This window comes from Mustela lutreola, chromosome 8 (genome assembly GCF_030435805.1).
Source record: "Mustela lutreola isolate mMusLut2 chromosome 8, mMusLut2.pri, whole genome shotgun sequence".
In the NCBI taxonomy this organism is placed as follows: domain Eukaryota; kingdom Metazoa; phylum Chordata; class Mammalia; order Carnivora; family Mustelidae; genus Mustela; species Mustela lutreola.
Window position 1 is genome coordinate 133,979,674 of NC_081297.1, and position 14,004 is coordinate 133,993,677.

At 44.0% G+C, this 14,004-nt stretch overlaps 1 protein-coding gene across 4 annotated transcripts; it reads right to left on the reverse strand.

Moving 5' to 3' along the window:
* Positions 1-2,483: 2,483 nt before the first annotated feature.
* Positions 2,484-11,510, reverse strand: LOC131839358 (ubiquinol-cytochrome-c reductase complex assembly factor 6). Of its 4 annotated transcripts, none has more exons than XM_059186718.1 (3): positions 11,373-11,510; positions 10,531-10,650; positions 2,484-2,964 (listed from the first exon to the last, which is right to left on the reverse strand). In XM_059186718.1, the coding sequence occupies exons 2-3, from the start codon at positions 10,636-10,638 to the stop codon at positions 2,869-2,871; spliced, it is 204 nt and encodes a 67-aa protein (XP_059042701.1). In that variant the 5' UTR covers positions 10,639-10,650; positions 11,373-11,510; the 3' UTR covers positions 2,484-2,868. The 4 variants fall into 4 exon arrangements, with proteins under 4 accessions (XP_059042701.1, XP_059042698.1, XP_059042700.1 ...); XM_059186715.1 differs by lacking the exon at positions 11,373-11,510 and adding an exon at positions 11,008-11,117; XM_059186717.1 differs by lacking the exon at positions 11,373-11,510 and adding an exon at positions 11,020-11,112.
* Between the last annotated feature and the right edge of the window lie 2,494 nt (positions 11,511-14,004).

Consider the following 14,004-nt stretch of genomic DNA (forward strand, 5'->3'; position numbering starts at 1 on the left):
CTGCAGAAGCCAAGACAACTGAAGGCTGCTCAGTGAGAAGCATCCAGTGCCTTTCCTCAGAGAATCTACTAATGCATTTCCAGGGCCACCACAATGCATATTTTGCACAATAGGGGTCAACTTCAGAAAAGTCTACCTTGGTGACAGTCACTTAGAATCATCAGAATCAGCATGTATTGAAAATGATGGCACTTCTACTTTCAGTATATTTTTAATAGCTAGAAAATCAGTTTTCCCCCTTCATAAAGCCATTGTCTTGTAGAAGTGGATTCAAATCATGACTTTTTCTCTCAATAGCCAGACCAATCACTCTGTACCTGTCAATGAAAGGTATGGGATGGGGAGGGGGAGTGAGTGACTTTAAAGTAGGGTTCACTGCATTGGACCATATGGTCCACCCAGGGCATGGGTGGGGACCTTCCCTGTGCACAAACTGGCCCCAAGGGGTCGATCCTTTCTTCTTCCAAAAGGTGAGCAACATCCCTAGCTCTTTATTCTGGAAAGTGTTGACGGGTCTCTCCTCACTGATAGCTACAAAATGCATTATCAAAGTTACCAGTTTTGTGTTCATATACTAAAATTAATGGAGAAATAGAATTTGAAAATGCTCATTGGCAGAGGGAAAAAAAAATGCACCTAGTAAGTTCAACTGATGAAACTAGTTGAGAGTTAAAAAATGATTTTATTATTGATTTATATTAAAATCAATAAATTGATTTATTATCCTAAAACCCTTGGGAATTCATATTATTTGAGGGAGTTAGGCCCCAAAGTTAGAATTACTGAGCTTTGGAAACCATTTTTTAATTCCTTCAACCAAAAAAACAAAGGTAAACTTTTTCCAGCCTGATATAAAACTCTTGCAATTGGCTGTGGCAAGATTCACCATTTGTAAAGTATAGAATTTTAAAAATATGTTCAATTTCATTTTTAAATTAACATATAATGTATTATTTGTTTCAGGGGTAAAGTATAAAATTCTAAGAAAATAAGTATTCAGGGGTGCCTGAGTGGCTCAGTCAAGTGACTGACTCTTGGTTTCAACTCAGCTTATGATCTCAAGGTCCTGGGATCAAGCGCTATATCAGGCTACGTGCCTAACACGGAGTCTTCTTGCAACACTCTCTCTCCCTCTCCCTCTGCCCCTCCACCCTGCACTTGCACACACACACACACACACACACACACACACTCTCTCTCTCTCTCTCTCTCTCTCTCCCTAAAATGAAGAAATCTTTAAATTAAAAAAAAAAAAATAGAAAAAAGTATTCAATTAATGGCAGCTGTGAAATTTGCTCCAGAAAAAGTCTCATCACAAGGTCATAGTAAATACCAGTAAACAACCAGTCTCAACGCAAAGCTTTGTTCTCCAGCCTTCTCCCTGGAGTGAGCCACTGCTCCTCCATCATCAACAGAAAGACAGATCCTCCTCCTGTGTTGAAGAATTTGGTAAGGTACCAAATAACACAGCTGCAGAAAAGAAAGAGCTTGTATATAGACTAGAAATAAACCATTTCATTTAGTTGCTTTACACTGTTAAACCAAAAAGGGTATTTACTACGGCATATAAAACACAAACATGTTGTTTGCATTTCCGGTTTTAAGATTTCAACAATGACCCCAAAGATTTATGTGATGTAGCAATTAGCTAACTGGCTAAGAAGCAAGCCTACATCTTACCTTTAAGAACACAAAATTCTAAAAAACTTCTTTTGGAAAAATAGCCCTAAATGGAAAGCCAATTGCTCTATAAATTACTTTTGTCCTTTATTTATAGACTCAGAGAAAGACTTGAAATATTTGTTTTAGTTTCCGAGGGCTGCCATAACAAAGTATCACGAACTAGATGGCTTCAAACAACAGAAATGTATTCTCTCAAGAGTTCTGGAGGGCAGAAATCTAAAATCCTGGTGTCAGCAGGACCATCCTCTGAGACTCTGGCTAGAACCCCCTCCTTGCCCCTTTCTGGCTCCTGGTGACGGCTCTCCAGCCCTGGCATTCCTGGCTTCCATGACTCCAATCTTTGATCTGTTGTCACATGGTGCTCTCCCTCTGTGTCTTTCTATACATGGCATTTTCCTCTTATAAAGACATTAGATTAGATTAGGGACCCAGCCCAATGACCCCATCTTAACTTCACTTTATGTGCAGGACTCTATTTCCAAATAAGGTCACAAAACAGGTACTGGGGGGGGTGGGTAGGACTTCAACATCTTTGAGGAGAGGACAAAATTCACCCCATGGCAAAGCTCATTTAAGCTTTTCATCTATTTTAAAATATATTTTCTAAGAATAACTACATGGAAACATGGTTTCTCAAATTTGGGGATAAAGAACTTATGACAGTCCGAGTGACATCTGCTATAATTTTGTTAAGTACACAGTTCCAAAAGAACTTCAAACTTTAAATATTTCAACTTAATTCAGTTTGGTACAAATAGCAGTGTCCAATTTTAGAGAAATATTAACTTCACACCATAAGCTTTAATTGTCAATGACACTTTTATTATAGTTAATTTATAATTCCCATTTTTCATGACAGTCAAGCTTCCTCAGAGAAATAAACCAGAATTGTAAGAGCAGGAAACACTGTAAATATTCTTTCTCACATGATATTCAAGGCTAAGTATCTATTCCACCACATTAAAAAGGCTGATGATATACACTTTGGCAGTTTCCAAGAAACACTGGTCAATCCATTATTAAATCTCAGTGCAGCAGTTAACACCTGGGCACCTCCTCGTGCCGTGAGGATCGCTTTAGGTGCTGAAAGACAACCCGGCTAACTCAATAAACTTTAAAAATACATATTTAATACTTATAAAATTATTCATGGAGTTCTTGGCAGAGTTAAGTATTTTGAGGTTTCTATTGCTGAGAAATTTGAGGTTCGTGTTGTCTCTTTTTCAGTCCCAAAAGCTCCGTTTTGAGTTCTCCAGGCCTTGGTGGAATTTCAGGTATTGTCTATCAAAAAAGAAAAGAAAACAAAAAGGATAGATGCCAGGGCTGCCTTAGACTGTAATTCAGTGTGACCTGAAAGAAAGGAAAAAGGAAAAAAAAGGGGCACAAAAGTCCTTGTGCACTCAATGATGAATCCTTATTAGGAGAGCCTGCGGCCCACGTCAGTCCGTTTCTAACCCGATACTTACAGGACTCTACTGCCCAGGCTGTGTCTCCAGTATTGCGGGACTCACAAAGGGAGCGTTTAGATCAATATTAACTGACAGATCACAAATCTTCTTTTTTCTAAAGATTTTTTTTATTTATTTGACAGACAGAGATCACAAGTAGGCAGAGAGGCAGGCAGAGAGGAGGAAGCAGGCTTCCGGCTGAGCAGAGAGCCCGATGTGAGGCTTGATCCCAGGACCCTGGGATCACAACCTGAGCCGAAGGCAGAGGCTTTAACGCACTAAGCCACCCAGGCGCCCAGATCACAAATCTTAATAAAGCTTTCCACAATCTGAAATTCATTCCTGCACTTTTTACTGAGTCTCTACCATGTGCCCGGCACAGAAAACAAGTATTAGGAATCAATTCGTTTTGAACCGATTTCAAATCAATTTGTTACTGTTCAAAAACAATAAGGGTCTAGGGCGCCTGGGTGGCTCTATGGGTTAAACATCTGCCTTTGGCTCAGGTGATGATCCTGCGGACCTGGGATAGAGCTCTGCTATTATTCTTACGATGGAAGATTATTCTGTCCTAAAAGGAAATGAAGTACAGATATATTTGGCAATATGGGGCAAACCTAGAAAGCATGCAAAGGGAAAGAAACTGAGTCACAAAAGACCACATGTTATATGATTCCATTTAAATGAACCTGTGTACAAGAAGAAGGTGTGGACCTATGTTTTCATTTCTTTTGGGTATAAACCAAGATGTAGAATCACTAAGTCCTATGACTCTATGTTGAACTGTTTGAGGAACGGCCAGACTGTTTCCCAAAGCAGCTGTACCATTTTCCATTCCTAGCAACCCTGTATGACGGTTCCAATTTCTCTGCATCCTCACTGACACCTGTCATGAGCTGTTTGGGTTTTCTTTAATTATAGCCATCGCAGTGGTGATGAAATGGTATCTTACTGTGGTTTTGATTTGCATATCTCTGATGCGTAATGATGCTGAGCATTTTCTCATGTGCGTATTGTCTGAAAAGGTGACTTCTAACAAAGATCTACATCAAGGAGGATGAGAAAACCAGCCATGCGGCTAATCTAGGAGTGTTTCAGGCAGAAGGAACACAAATGCAGAGAACTTTAGGCAGAAATGTGCCCTCATGTGCACAGAAAAGCAAGGTGGTCAGCAGCGCTGGTATAAAGTATTCAATGAGAGGTCAGGAAGGGATGACGACAGAGGAAAACCGGGTGTAGAGATGCACAGTCCCTGGAGAGTTCTGAGCAGAATGACATGATCTGACTCAAGCATAAAAAGAAGGGAGTGGGGGCACCTGGGTGGCTCAGTGGGTTGAAGCCTCTGGGGTCCTGGGATTGGGCCCCGCATCAGGCTCTCTGCTTAGCAGGGAGCCTGCTTCTTCCTCTCTCTCTCTCTCTGCCTGCCTCTCTGCCTACTTGTGATCTCTGTCTGTCAAATAAATAATTTTAAAAAAAAGAAGAAGAAGAAGAAGACGGTGGCTTTGTTGAGAAAAGACTGCAGGGGAGCAAGGCAGGAAGGTAGAAACAGATCAGGGAGCCATCACAGAAACTGAGGTGAGAGGTGGCTGACTGTGGCTTGAACTGAGTAGTAGCAGCGAACGTGGTGAAAAGCAGTGAGATTCCAGATGTAGTTTTCAGATCAAGCCAGTGGGATCTGCTATTATGTGCAGTAGGAGAGAGGCGTTAAAGAGGACTCCTGAGCTTTGGCCTGAACAACAAGCATGATGGAGTCACCATCGACAGGGACAGGCAAGGCTTCAAGATGAGCAGGTCTGCTGGAGAAAAGACCAGCAGCTCAGTTTGCAACATGCTCGCTGCACATGCAAGTGGAAATGTTTGTCATGATTCAGAGACATAGCTATTTTTTTTTTTAAGATTTTATTTATTTATTTGTCAGAGAAAGAGCACAAACAAGAGGAGTGGCAGGCAGGGAAGAAGCAGGTTCCCCGCTGAGCAGGGAGCTCGATGGGGCTTGATCCCAGGATCCTGGGATCCTGATCTGAGCCAAAGGCAGATGCTTAATGACTGAGCCACCCAGGCACCCCTAGAGGCATATCTATTTCTTTCTTTTTTTTTTTTTAAAGATTTTATTTATTCATTTATTTGACAGAGATCACAAGTAGACAGAGAGGCAGGCAGAGAGAGAGAGAGAGAGAAACAGACTCCCTGCTGAGCAGAGAGCCCGCTTCGGGACTCGATCCCAGGACCCTGAGATCATGACCCGAGCCGAAGGCAGCGGCTTAATCCACTGAGCCACCCAGGTGCCCCGAGGCATATCTATTTCTACCAGCTATCAGCTTACAGGGTGAGGTCCTGAGGAAAGGGACCGCATGTATTTCTTACAACTCTATAGGATGCCCCTCATTATAAAAGGCAGGCAAAAAGACTGTGCTGAATGAATAAATCAACAGACTGTGCTCAGGACCCTTAACAAGCTCATAAAATTGGAGAAATAAAATCTTTGCTCAGATTATTTTACATAAAACTACAAGATTAGGGGCACCTAGGTGGCTCAGCTGGTTAAGCATCTGCCTTTGGCTCAGGTCATGATCCCAGGGTCCTGGGCTTGAGTCTTACATCAAGCTCTCTGCTCAGCTGGTAGCCTGCTTCCTCCTCTCTGCCTGCCTCTCTGCCTACTTGTGATGTCCTATAGCACTTCAATCCCTGAAGTTCAAACACCTTGATCTAGTTCATTTTACTCTTTTATCTAACAACTAACTAATCCTAAAGAAATAAAATAGTTTAGGGGTGCCTGGGTGGCTCAGTGGGTTAAGCCGCTGCCTTCGGCTCAGGTCATGATCTCAGGGTCCTGGGATCGAGTCTCGCATCGGGCTCTCTGCTCAGCAGGGAGCCTGCTTCCCTTCCTCTCTCTCTACCTGCCTCTCCGTCTACTTGTGATTTCTCTCTGTCAAATAAATAAATAAAATCTTTAAAAAAAAAAAAAAAAAAGAATGAATGTAGCTTGCTTCACCTTCATTAAACTGTGTAAACTAATTAATGTAGAAGGGATGCTTTTCTCCCCAGGGTCACAAAAGGAAATTATATGAAGTCACAAAGCCCTATAAAATACAGTATACACCTGAAATTAATATAACCCTGTACGTTTACTAACTGGAATTAAAATTAAAAAATAATAAAAACATAAAATACAACAGCATGATTCAAATTTCTATAAAGTATATACAACTGCCCACTTACACACAGAGAGGCACACACTTGGAGAAATCTGAATTGCCAATACAGTACAAAGCTAAAATGACAATTCAATTTTTCTTTTTAAGGATTTTTTTATCTATTTGAGAGAGAAGAATGAGTGAGAGAGAGAGAGCACGAGCACACAGAGGAAGAGAAAGGGAGAATCAGCCTCCCCGCTGAGCAGGAAGCCCAATTCAGGGCTTGATCCCAGGACCCCAGGATCGTGACCTGAGCCACAGAAAGCAGTTCAACCAACTGAGCCACACAGGTACCCTGACAAGTCTACTTTTATTAAAAGACATGAGTAAGGGACAGGCAGGGCCCGACAGGGAGAGATCGATAGGGGGCTATGTGATCGGGCTCACAAAAATCCCCAAAATGTGGAGATGGAAGGAAACCAGAGATAAAGGACACTCCAGACCACCCGAGGTGGGGAGTCGTTTCATGACAGTCTCCTGTGGTCAACAGAAAAAAACAGACCCTTAGGTAAGCCATTAAAGATTCTATCACTAGTTCTTAATCAGTAGTGATGCCTGTAGAGAAGGCAAAAAGATTTAAGCTCCCTGCTTAGCCTTCAAGAAAAAAAGCAACCCTAAAAGCCCTCAGTGCCAACCTTATCGGGACCCCTCTCTCACTCCTGAGAGTTTTTTCTGTACTCTTGCTTAATAAAAACTCTATCACTTTACTCACTCTTTGTCCGTGAGATTCATTCTTCGACTCCATGAGACAAGAACCTAGCTCTCCTGCTTCAGAAAAACAGCACTTTCATTTACTAAATACATTAAATATATAATCAATTTTTAAGATTAGTAAGTTTACTGACTCAAAGGTTAGCAATATCAACAGAGGTTCTAAATAGCAATTTGTGTATATATGGGTATGTCTGGAGACAACCAAAAATGAACACTTTAAAATGAGTCCTGGGACACCTGGGCAGCTCAATAAGTTAAGTGTCTGCTTTCAGCTCAGGTCATGATCCCAGGGTCCTGGGATGGAGTCCTGAGTGCTGTGTCGGGCTCCCTGCTTCTCACTCTGCCTGCCACTCCCCCTGCCTGTGCTGTCTCTCTCTCTCTAACAAATAAATAAATAAAATCTTAAAAATAAAATAAAACGAATCCTAAGGATGTGGTAAACAAAGACCAAGAAAAAATTAAATTTTCTTATTACCTATGGCCCACTGACAAGTCCTTGAAACAGGCAGTGTGACATTCCTCTAGGGATTCACCTGCTTTGATGTTACTACTTTGCTAAGGACAAAAGGCAACCTTAGCCCTACCCCCAAGATCCTGTCAGTCTATTTTAACATATAAAAATTCAAACTTCCTTTATCCAAGATACATGTTAGCAATCATCCCCCAAGCATATGACCCACTGATATATAAACAAGGAGTCTCGTGACCGAGTTTTTACTAAGTAATAAATGACCTTTCCCTGACAATACCTAGCCCCATCAGGATCCTGGAAACTTGGTTTCCAAAATACCTGAGAGGCCTACGGTAACCCTAACCGCCTCCCAGCATGAAAGTACGTAACAGACCATTCCTCATGACCCAGTGCAGCTCTTCCTGCCCATGGATCCTGTCTCCGTGCTTTAATAAAACCACCTTTTTGCACCAAAGACATCTCAAGAATTCTTTCTTGGCCATCGGCTTCAAACCCTATCGTCTTTCCTACATCACTGAGACTGCATTTTTTGAGTAGGCCTTCAATATTAAGTAGATTATAAATTAAGGAAAAGAGGACCAGTAAAAGTAATGCAAAAGTAAATGGAGATGTGGGGTGCCTGTGGGTGAAGCCTCTGCTTTTGGCTCAGGTCATGATCTCAGGGTCCACCGCATCGGGCTTTCTGCTCAGGGAGAAGCCTGCTTCCCCCTCTCTCTTTGCCTGCCTCTCTGCCTACTTGTGATCTCTCTCTGTGTTAAATAAATAAATAAAGTCTTTAAAAAAAGAAAAAAAAGTAAATGGAGATGCAAACGGAAGCGCAAGCAAAAGCACACTTTGTATTCCAGGACAGAACATCTGCCTGAGTCCTTGCCTCCATTCTAATCCTGAGCAGCTTAGCTGGTCAACTAGAAAAGGCATCCTTAACGCTGCTCCCTTAAGACAGCACTGAGCTTTCACTCTAGGCAGCTGTCATGGTCGAGTCTGGACTCCACCCAGACCTTCTAGCTGTAAAGACTGAAAGACGCCAACAAAGGCCAGCAGTTGTTACAATAGTGACAGTCATTGCTAGAACAAGACCAAGAGACACAGCGAAAGAACATAAATTCCTTAAATGTTAATAAACCATCCAGCATCCTACATGTAGCCAGCCAGCCCTGGCCTTCAGAGCCCTACAGAGGTACCCCACTGCTGATATCTGTGCCCAATCAAGACCAAGCCTCTTCCCAAGGTCAAAGAAGCTGCTGGTAACAACCTTGCATGTTCCTATTTATAATGAGATGGGTGAATCAAAGGTCAATTTCCCAGGGGCAAATCACAGGTATTTCTTCCTTTGTAATGCCCGCTTGATGTCTATTCCTCAGGAGCTAGTGACTCAACTGCATTTCTGTGGAAGGTCCTTACCCATTTTTGTCTCCACTAAGTAACCCTGACACATCCCTATAACTCAAAAGAGAAGCAGTCCCTGCTGGTAAGAGCTACTTCAGCATTGTTTGTACAAAAACAATTATTTGTTTGGTATTTAGATACCACCAAAATGTCCATAGGAGATTAAATAATACACGGAACATCCATATTATAAAACGCTATTCAATGATCAGAAAGAAAAAAGGCTGTTGATATAAACATGTGTCTGTTCATATAGATAATAACCAAAAGAAACAGGTTACAGAGAAATGTGTATATGAATTCCTATTTCCATGGGGGGAAACACCCTGTCCACTGTGCGTGTGTGTGTTTGTGTGCACGCAGGCGCATGTGTATCTCAACAATAGTAAAAGTCTGCAAGTACACGCCAACCAAAAAATGGTAGCTACTTGAGGGTAGCAGACTAGAGAAAGTTGGGTGGGGGGAGCCCTAGATTTTCACATTCCACTCTACATGCCTGAATTCAATCTGAATGTTTTACGAAGGTGCGGTACTACCTCATTAACAGGATCAAATAATAATAATAATAAAAGAAACACTGAACAGAAAGCTTGGGCTTCAAATCCCCAAGAAGCTATGAGACCCTGGGAAATCACCCTTGTCTTCTGAATCTCAGTTGCCCTGTCTGAAAACAAGAATAAACACCCCCATAACTTAGCTGACAGTTAGCTGAAATTAGAAAGACCAATGGATGGTTGTCTGTGTCACCCCTCCAGAGTCCAGGCAGGGATGACTGTTTCCACACTGTGCTCCAACCACTCTACTCACGCCTGTAGCAGAGCACCTAGCAACGTGCGTGTAAGGATTTCCACTGCACTTTCCTTGCCTTCAGCTCTGCAAGACCGAAACTCCTCAAAAGCACCTCTAATTCCCAGTTCTAATTCAATGAATGCTTAAAATGCTAAAAGTTCATTTAAATTTCTCCCTCCTTGAACTGCCTGTATTTCCTCGTCCTTCATTCATCAAATATTTATCAAGCATTTACTATATTCTAAGCTCTTTTCTAGGCTACTGAGATCAAGGGTAAACCAGGAAGGCCCAGTCCCTTCACGGAGATTACATGCTGGTGGAGGAAACAAAGAACATGTAAACAGACAAAAGGAATAAAATACTTGCAAACTGTGCAAGTCCTCTAGGCAAACAAAGGACTGGGACAGAGTAACAGGAGGAGGAATCCTTTAGGAGCTGTCCAAAGCACTCTCACTGCTGGAGGAGGTATTTGAGCAGACTGACGTTTTCAAGTAGGAACCCGACCCAAGATCTGGGAGAAAAACATTCCAAGATGAGAAAAGTTAAGGCAATGAGATGGGGACAGGCCTTAAGAGTGTGGGAAACAGCAAGGAAACCGGGTGGCTGCAACAGTGGGAACAAGGGGTAAATGGTAGGAGATCAAGGCCGGCGGCAGCCAAGTGACTGGCTGTGTAAGACCCGTGAAAGAACAGGCCGGGCGCTGCTCTAACGGCAATGCAATGCCACCCTCAGGCTCTACGCTCAGGGCAGATGGTCCTTCTAATTCCGTTTTAAGATCGCTTCCGCCGCTAGGAGGAGAACGGAGCGGTCCAGGGGCCAGGAAGCAGGACCCTCCGGCACTCACCAGGTCCGGCCGGTAGTACCTGTGCACCACTTCGGCGCCGGCGCACATGCTCAGGAGGCTGGCCGCGAACATTTTCAGGTAGGTGGCCCAGGACACTCCCGCGGGCATGCTTAGGGGGTGCTGCACGGGGAGGAAAGGCGCGCAGTGTTACAGCTCCCAGGTCAGGACGAAACCGTGCCGGGAAACAGGGCACACGGCAGGGGCGGGACGGGGTCAGGACCCCCAGGTCGTCTCCCACCCCGCGCCCCGTGGGCTCAGTTGGGACGCGAGGGCGCCGAGAGGCCGAGCGCCCGCGCGCAGCCTTCAGCCTTCCCCGGGCTCAATGTGGGGGCTGGGCCCGCGCAACTTAAGGGCAGCTCCTGCGCCGCAAGCGGAAGGCGCATACCCTGTGGCTTCCCCGCGCCCTTTCTAACTCTAGCGGAACAAATGCACGCCGCACTCCCCACCGGCCCTACAGGTGCGCCCGAGACCCCGTACCGCAGAACGCACTGGCGTAGGGCAGCGGGTCAAAGGGCGAGCGGAAGTGCGCGCCCGGGTCGCAGCAGACAACCTGCCGGCGGAACCGAAAGTACTGGGCCTGGGGGCCGCTCGGGCACGTGATCCCGGCCTTCTTGGGAAGCGCGGCCGGCTCTTTTTTTTTTTTTTTTTTTTTTTTTAATTCTTCTCGTCCCCGCCCCCCACCCGCCTCCCCCAGTTCCCAGCGCTTTCCCAGCCTCAGGCGCTCGGTGCGCCCTTTACTGTCCCTGTAGGACTTCCTTGGCAGATGTCGAGTCTCGCAGCTGGCAGGACTCTTGCCTCGTGCGTCCTTTCACACGCCCAAGGAAATTGCTGGCGTTTGCCACCTTTTAGGAGCGGGAGGAGACTGCACTCCGACTAGTGCTTCCCGGGAGTGCAGTTCGAGCGCTGTCCGTTCTCCTGCCGCCGCGGTTTTGGGGCCCGGGAACAGAGCCACACTCACCCGGCTGGTCCTGCTGGTGCCGCTGGAATAAAAGAAAACGACCTTGTTTAATCTATGCGTGTATGGATGGTGCTGTGACTAGGGATTTTTTGTTGAGAAAAAGCTAACTCAGGACTAAATTATGAAGGATTAGTGCTGTATGTGTAACATGAATCATGCTACACTCACCTTTTAAACACTTTTATGGAGGTGTAGTTGACATCAACGACGTATTTAAAATATATATATTGATGAGGTTTGACATGTGTACACCTGTGTAACCCTTACTACAAGCAAAATAATTAACATCTCTGTCATACCCAGTTTCTCTGTGCCGCTTTCTACTTCTGCCCATGTTGTCTCCTCTGGATCTGCTGTCACGATAGATAAATTTGCATCTTCTAGAATGTTATGTAAATGGAATTATACCATACACTATGTAGCATCTTGGTCCGGCTTATGTCATGCAACGCAATTATTTTGAGATTCATCCACATCGTTGCATGCATTCACTTTTTATTGCGGAGTATAATTGTAACACAATGGATGTATCCATTCACCTTTGGTGGACATTTTGGTTGTTTCCAGTTTGGGACTTAGAGGAATAAAGCTGTTATAAACAGTGAAACGTACTAAAAAGACTCCCATACGAGCCTGTAAACATATGCTTCCGTTTCTATTGAATACTTTCCTAGAAGTTGAACTGCTGCACCATGTAGTAGATGGGTGTATAATTTAAGAAACTGCCAAGATATTTCCCAATGTAGGTATACAGTTCAAATTTCCAGCAGCAGTTTTGAGACTTCCAGTTCCTCTCCATCCTCTTCCTATACCTAGTCTGGTTAGTCTTTCTCATATTAGGCACTCTGGTAGGTTGGTAATAGTGTCTCATGACTAATGATGTTGAGAATACTGTTATAGGCTCGTATTTTCTTTGGTGAAGTATCTGTTCAATCTTTCATCCATTTTTTAATTGGTTTTTATTATTTTAATCATCTATATATTATGGATCTTTTATCAGATAGATTATGATCTGCAAATATTTTCTCCCAGTGTATAGCTTCTCTTTAATTTTTAATGATCTTTTGAAAAGCAGAACCCTCTAATTTTAACAAAGTCCAATTTTTAATTTCCTCTTTTATGGATTCTTTTGGTGTGCACCAGGTCACACCCCCATGAAACTGGCCCTGCCTGCCAGCCCCACATCAGGCTCCACACTAAGGGGAGTCTGCTTGAGATTCTCTCTCCCCGTCTCTCTGTCCTTCCCCCACCCTCCCCCTCCCCGCACTCATGCACATGCTCTCTCTCTCAAATCAATAAATAAAACATTACAGGAAACTTTTCTGGACTATGGTCCTGAGTGGTTGGAAAGAGAGCTAGAGAATGGGCTGTGTTCGCTCATTCAACAAATATTCAGCAGACACCCACCATGAGTCAGGTTCTGAACAGTACCTACTAATGGACAGAGCATCCATAAAAGTTCTGAAAAGTTGAAAAATATTGGAAGTTTCATTTCAGCAATGGATATAAAACAAATTAGTCATTCTGGATTTACTCACAGAAGCCCTTTCCTGGATCCCAGAATGAAGACACATGAAGCACGGAGCGATAGTCGTTCCCAGTCCATGTTACATTAGTGAGAAATAAATCTTGGTTGCTGTAAACCACTGAGATTGAAAGAGCCCTTCAACTACCTCCGTTCTGACCACAGTCTGTATTTTCTAAATGACTAAAATTTTCTTTCCAGTTTATCTCTTAACTCAGCTAAAGACTCAGCAGGTAATGCATCCCATGTTGGGAACCAAAAGTACCCCTCAAGCAATAGGGCAAGCAACACCTAGCAGGACTGACCTAGGGACGACGATCAACCAGACCTTTATGGCCCACCTACACCTACCCACAGACCTTTGTTCCACATTCTCCCTAGATAAACCTAGAAGTATTTTCGGCGGTTTGGATACAGTCATTGGGACTTAGTCTGTCTTCCCAGTGTTGACTTCACTGAAATAAATTGTTTCACCACCATTTCTCTCTCTGCCTTTGGATTTTGTCAGTGGTATGTGACCAAATCTGGTCCCTCTGGGACTCCCGGAGCCAGGTGCTCTTGCACCTAGCGCCCCAGTAACAAGATTTTGTAGTCATTTGTTATTGCAGCCTAATTGGGAAAAATTAATACAGCAGCCATGTTTTTCATCATGCAAAACAGGAAAACAGAAAAGCCTATCTCCATTAAGAGTTTATTTATTTACTTGCTTACTTATTTGAGAGAGAACATGAGCAGGGGCGGGAGTAGGGGGAGAAGCGGACTGCCCTCTGAGCAGGGAGGAGAGCCAGGGAGCCAGACCCAGGGCTCCATCCCAGGACGCTGGGATCATGACCCCAACATCAGGCAGACACTTAACTGACTGAGCCACCCGGGCGCCCCTCCGGAAGGGTGAGCCGATAAAGTCCTTGTCAAACAGCAGTGACAACTTGAACACTAACGAAACAAAAACTAGCTCTAAGAGCCATTGAGACATAAAACGCAGTGGCTAGTC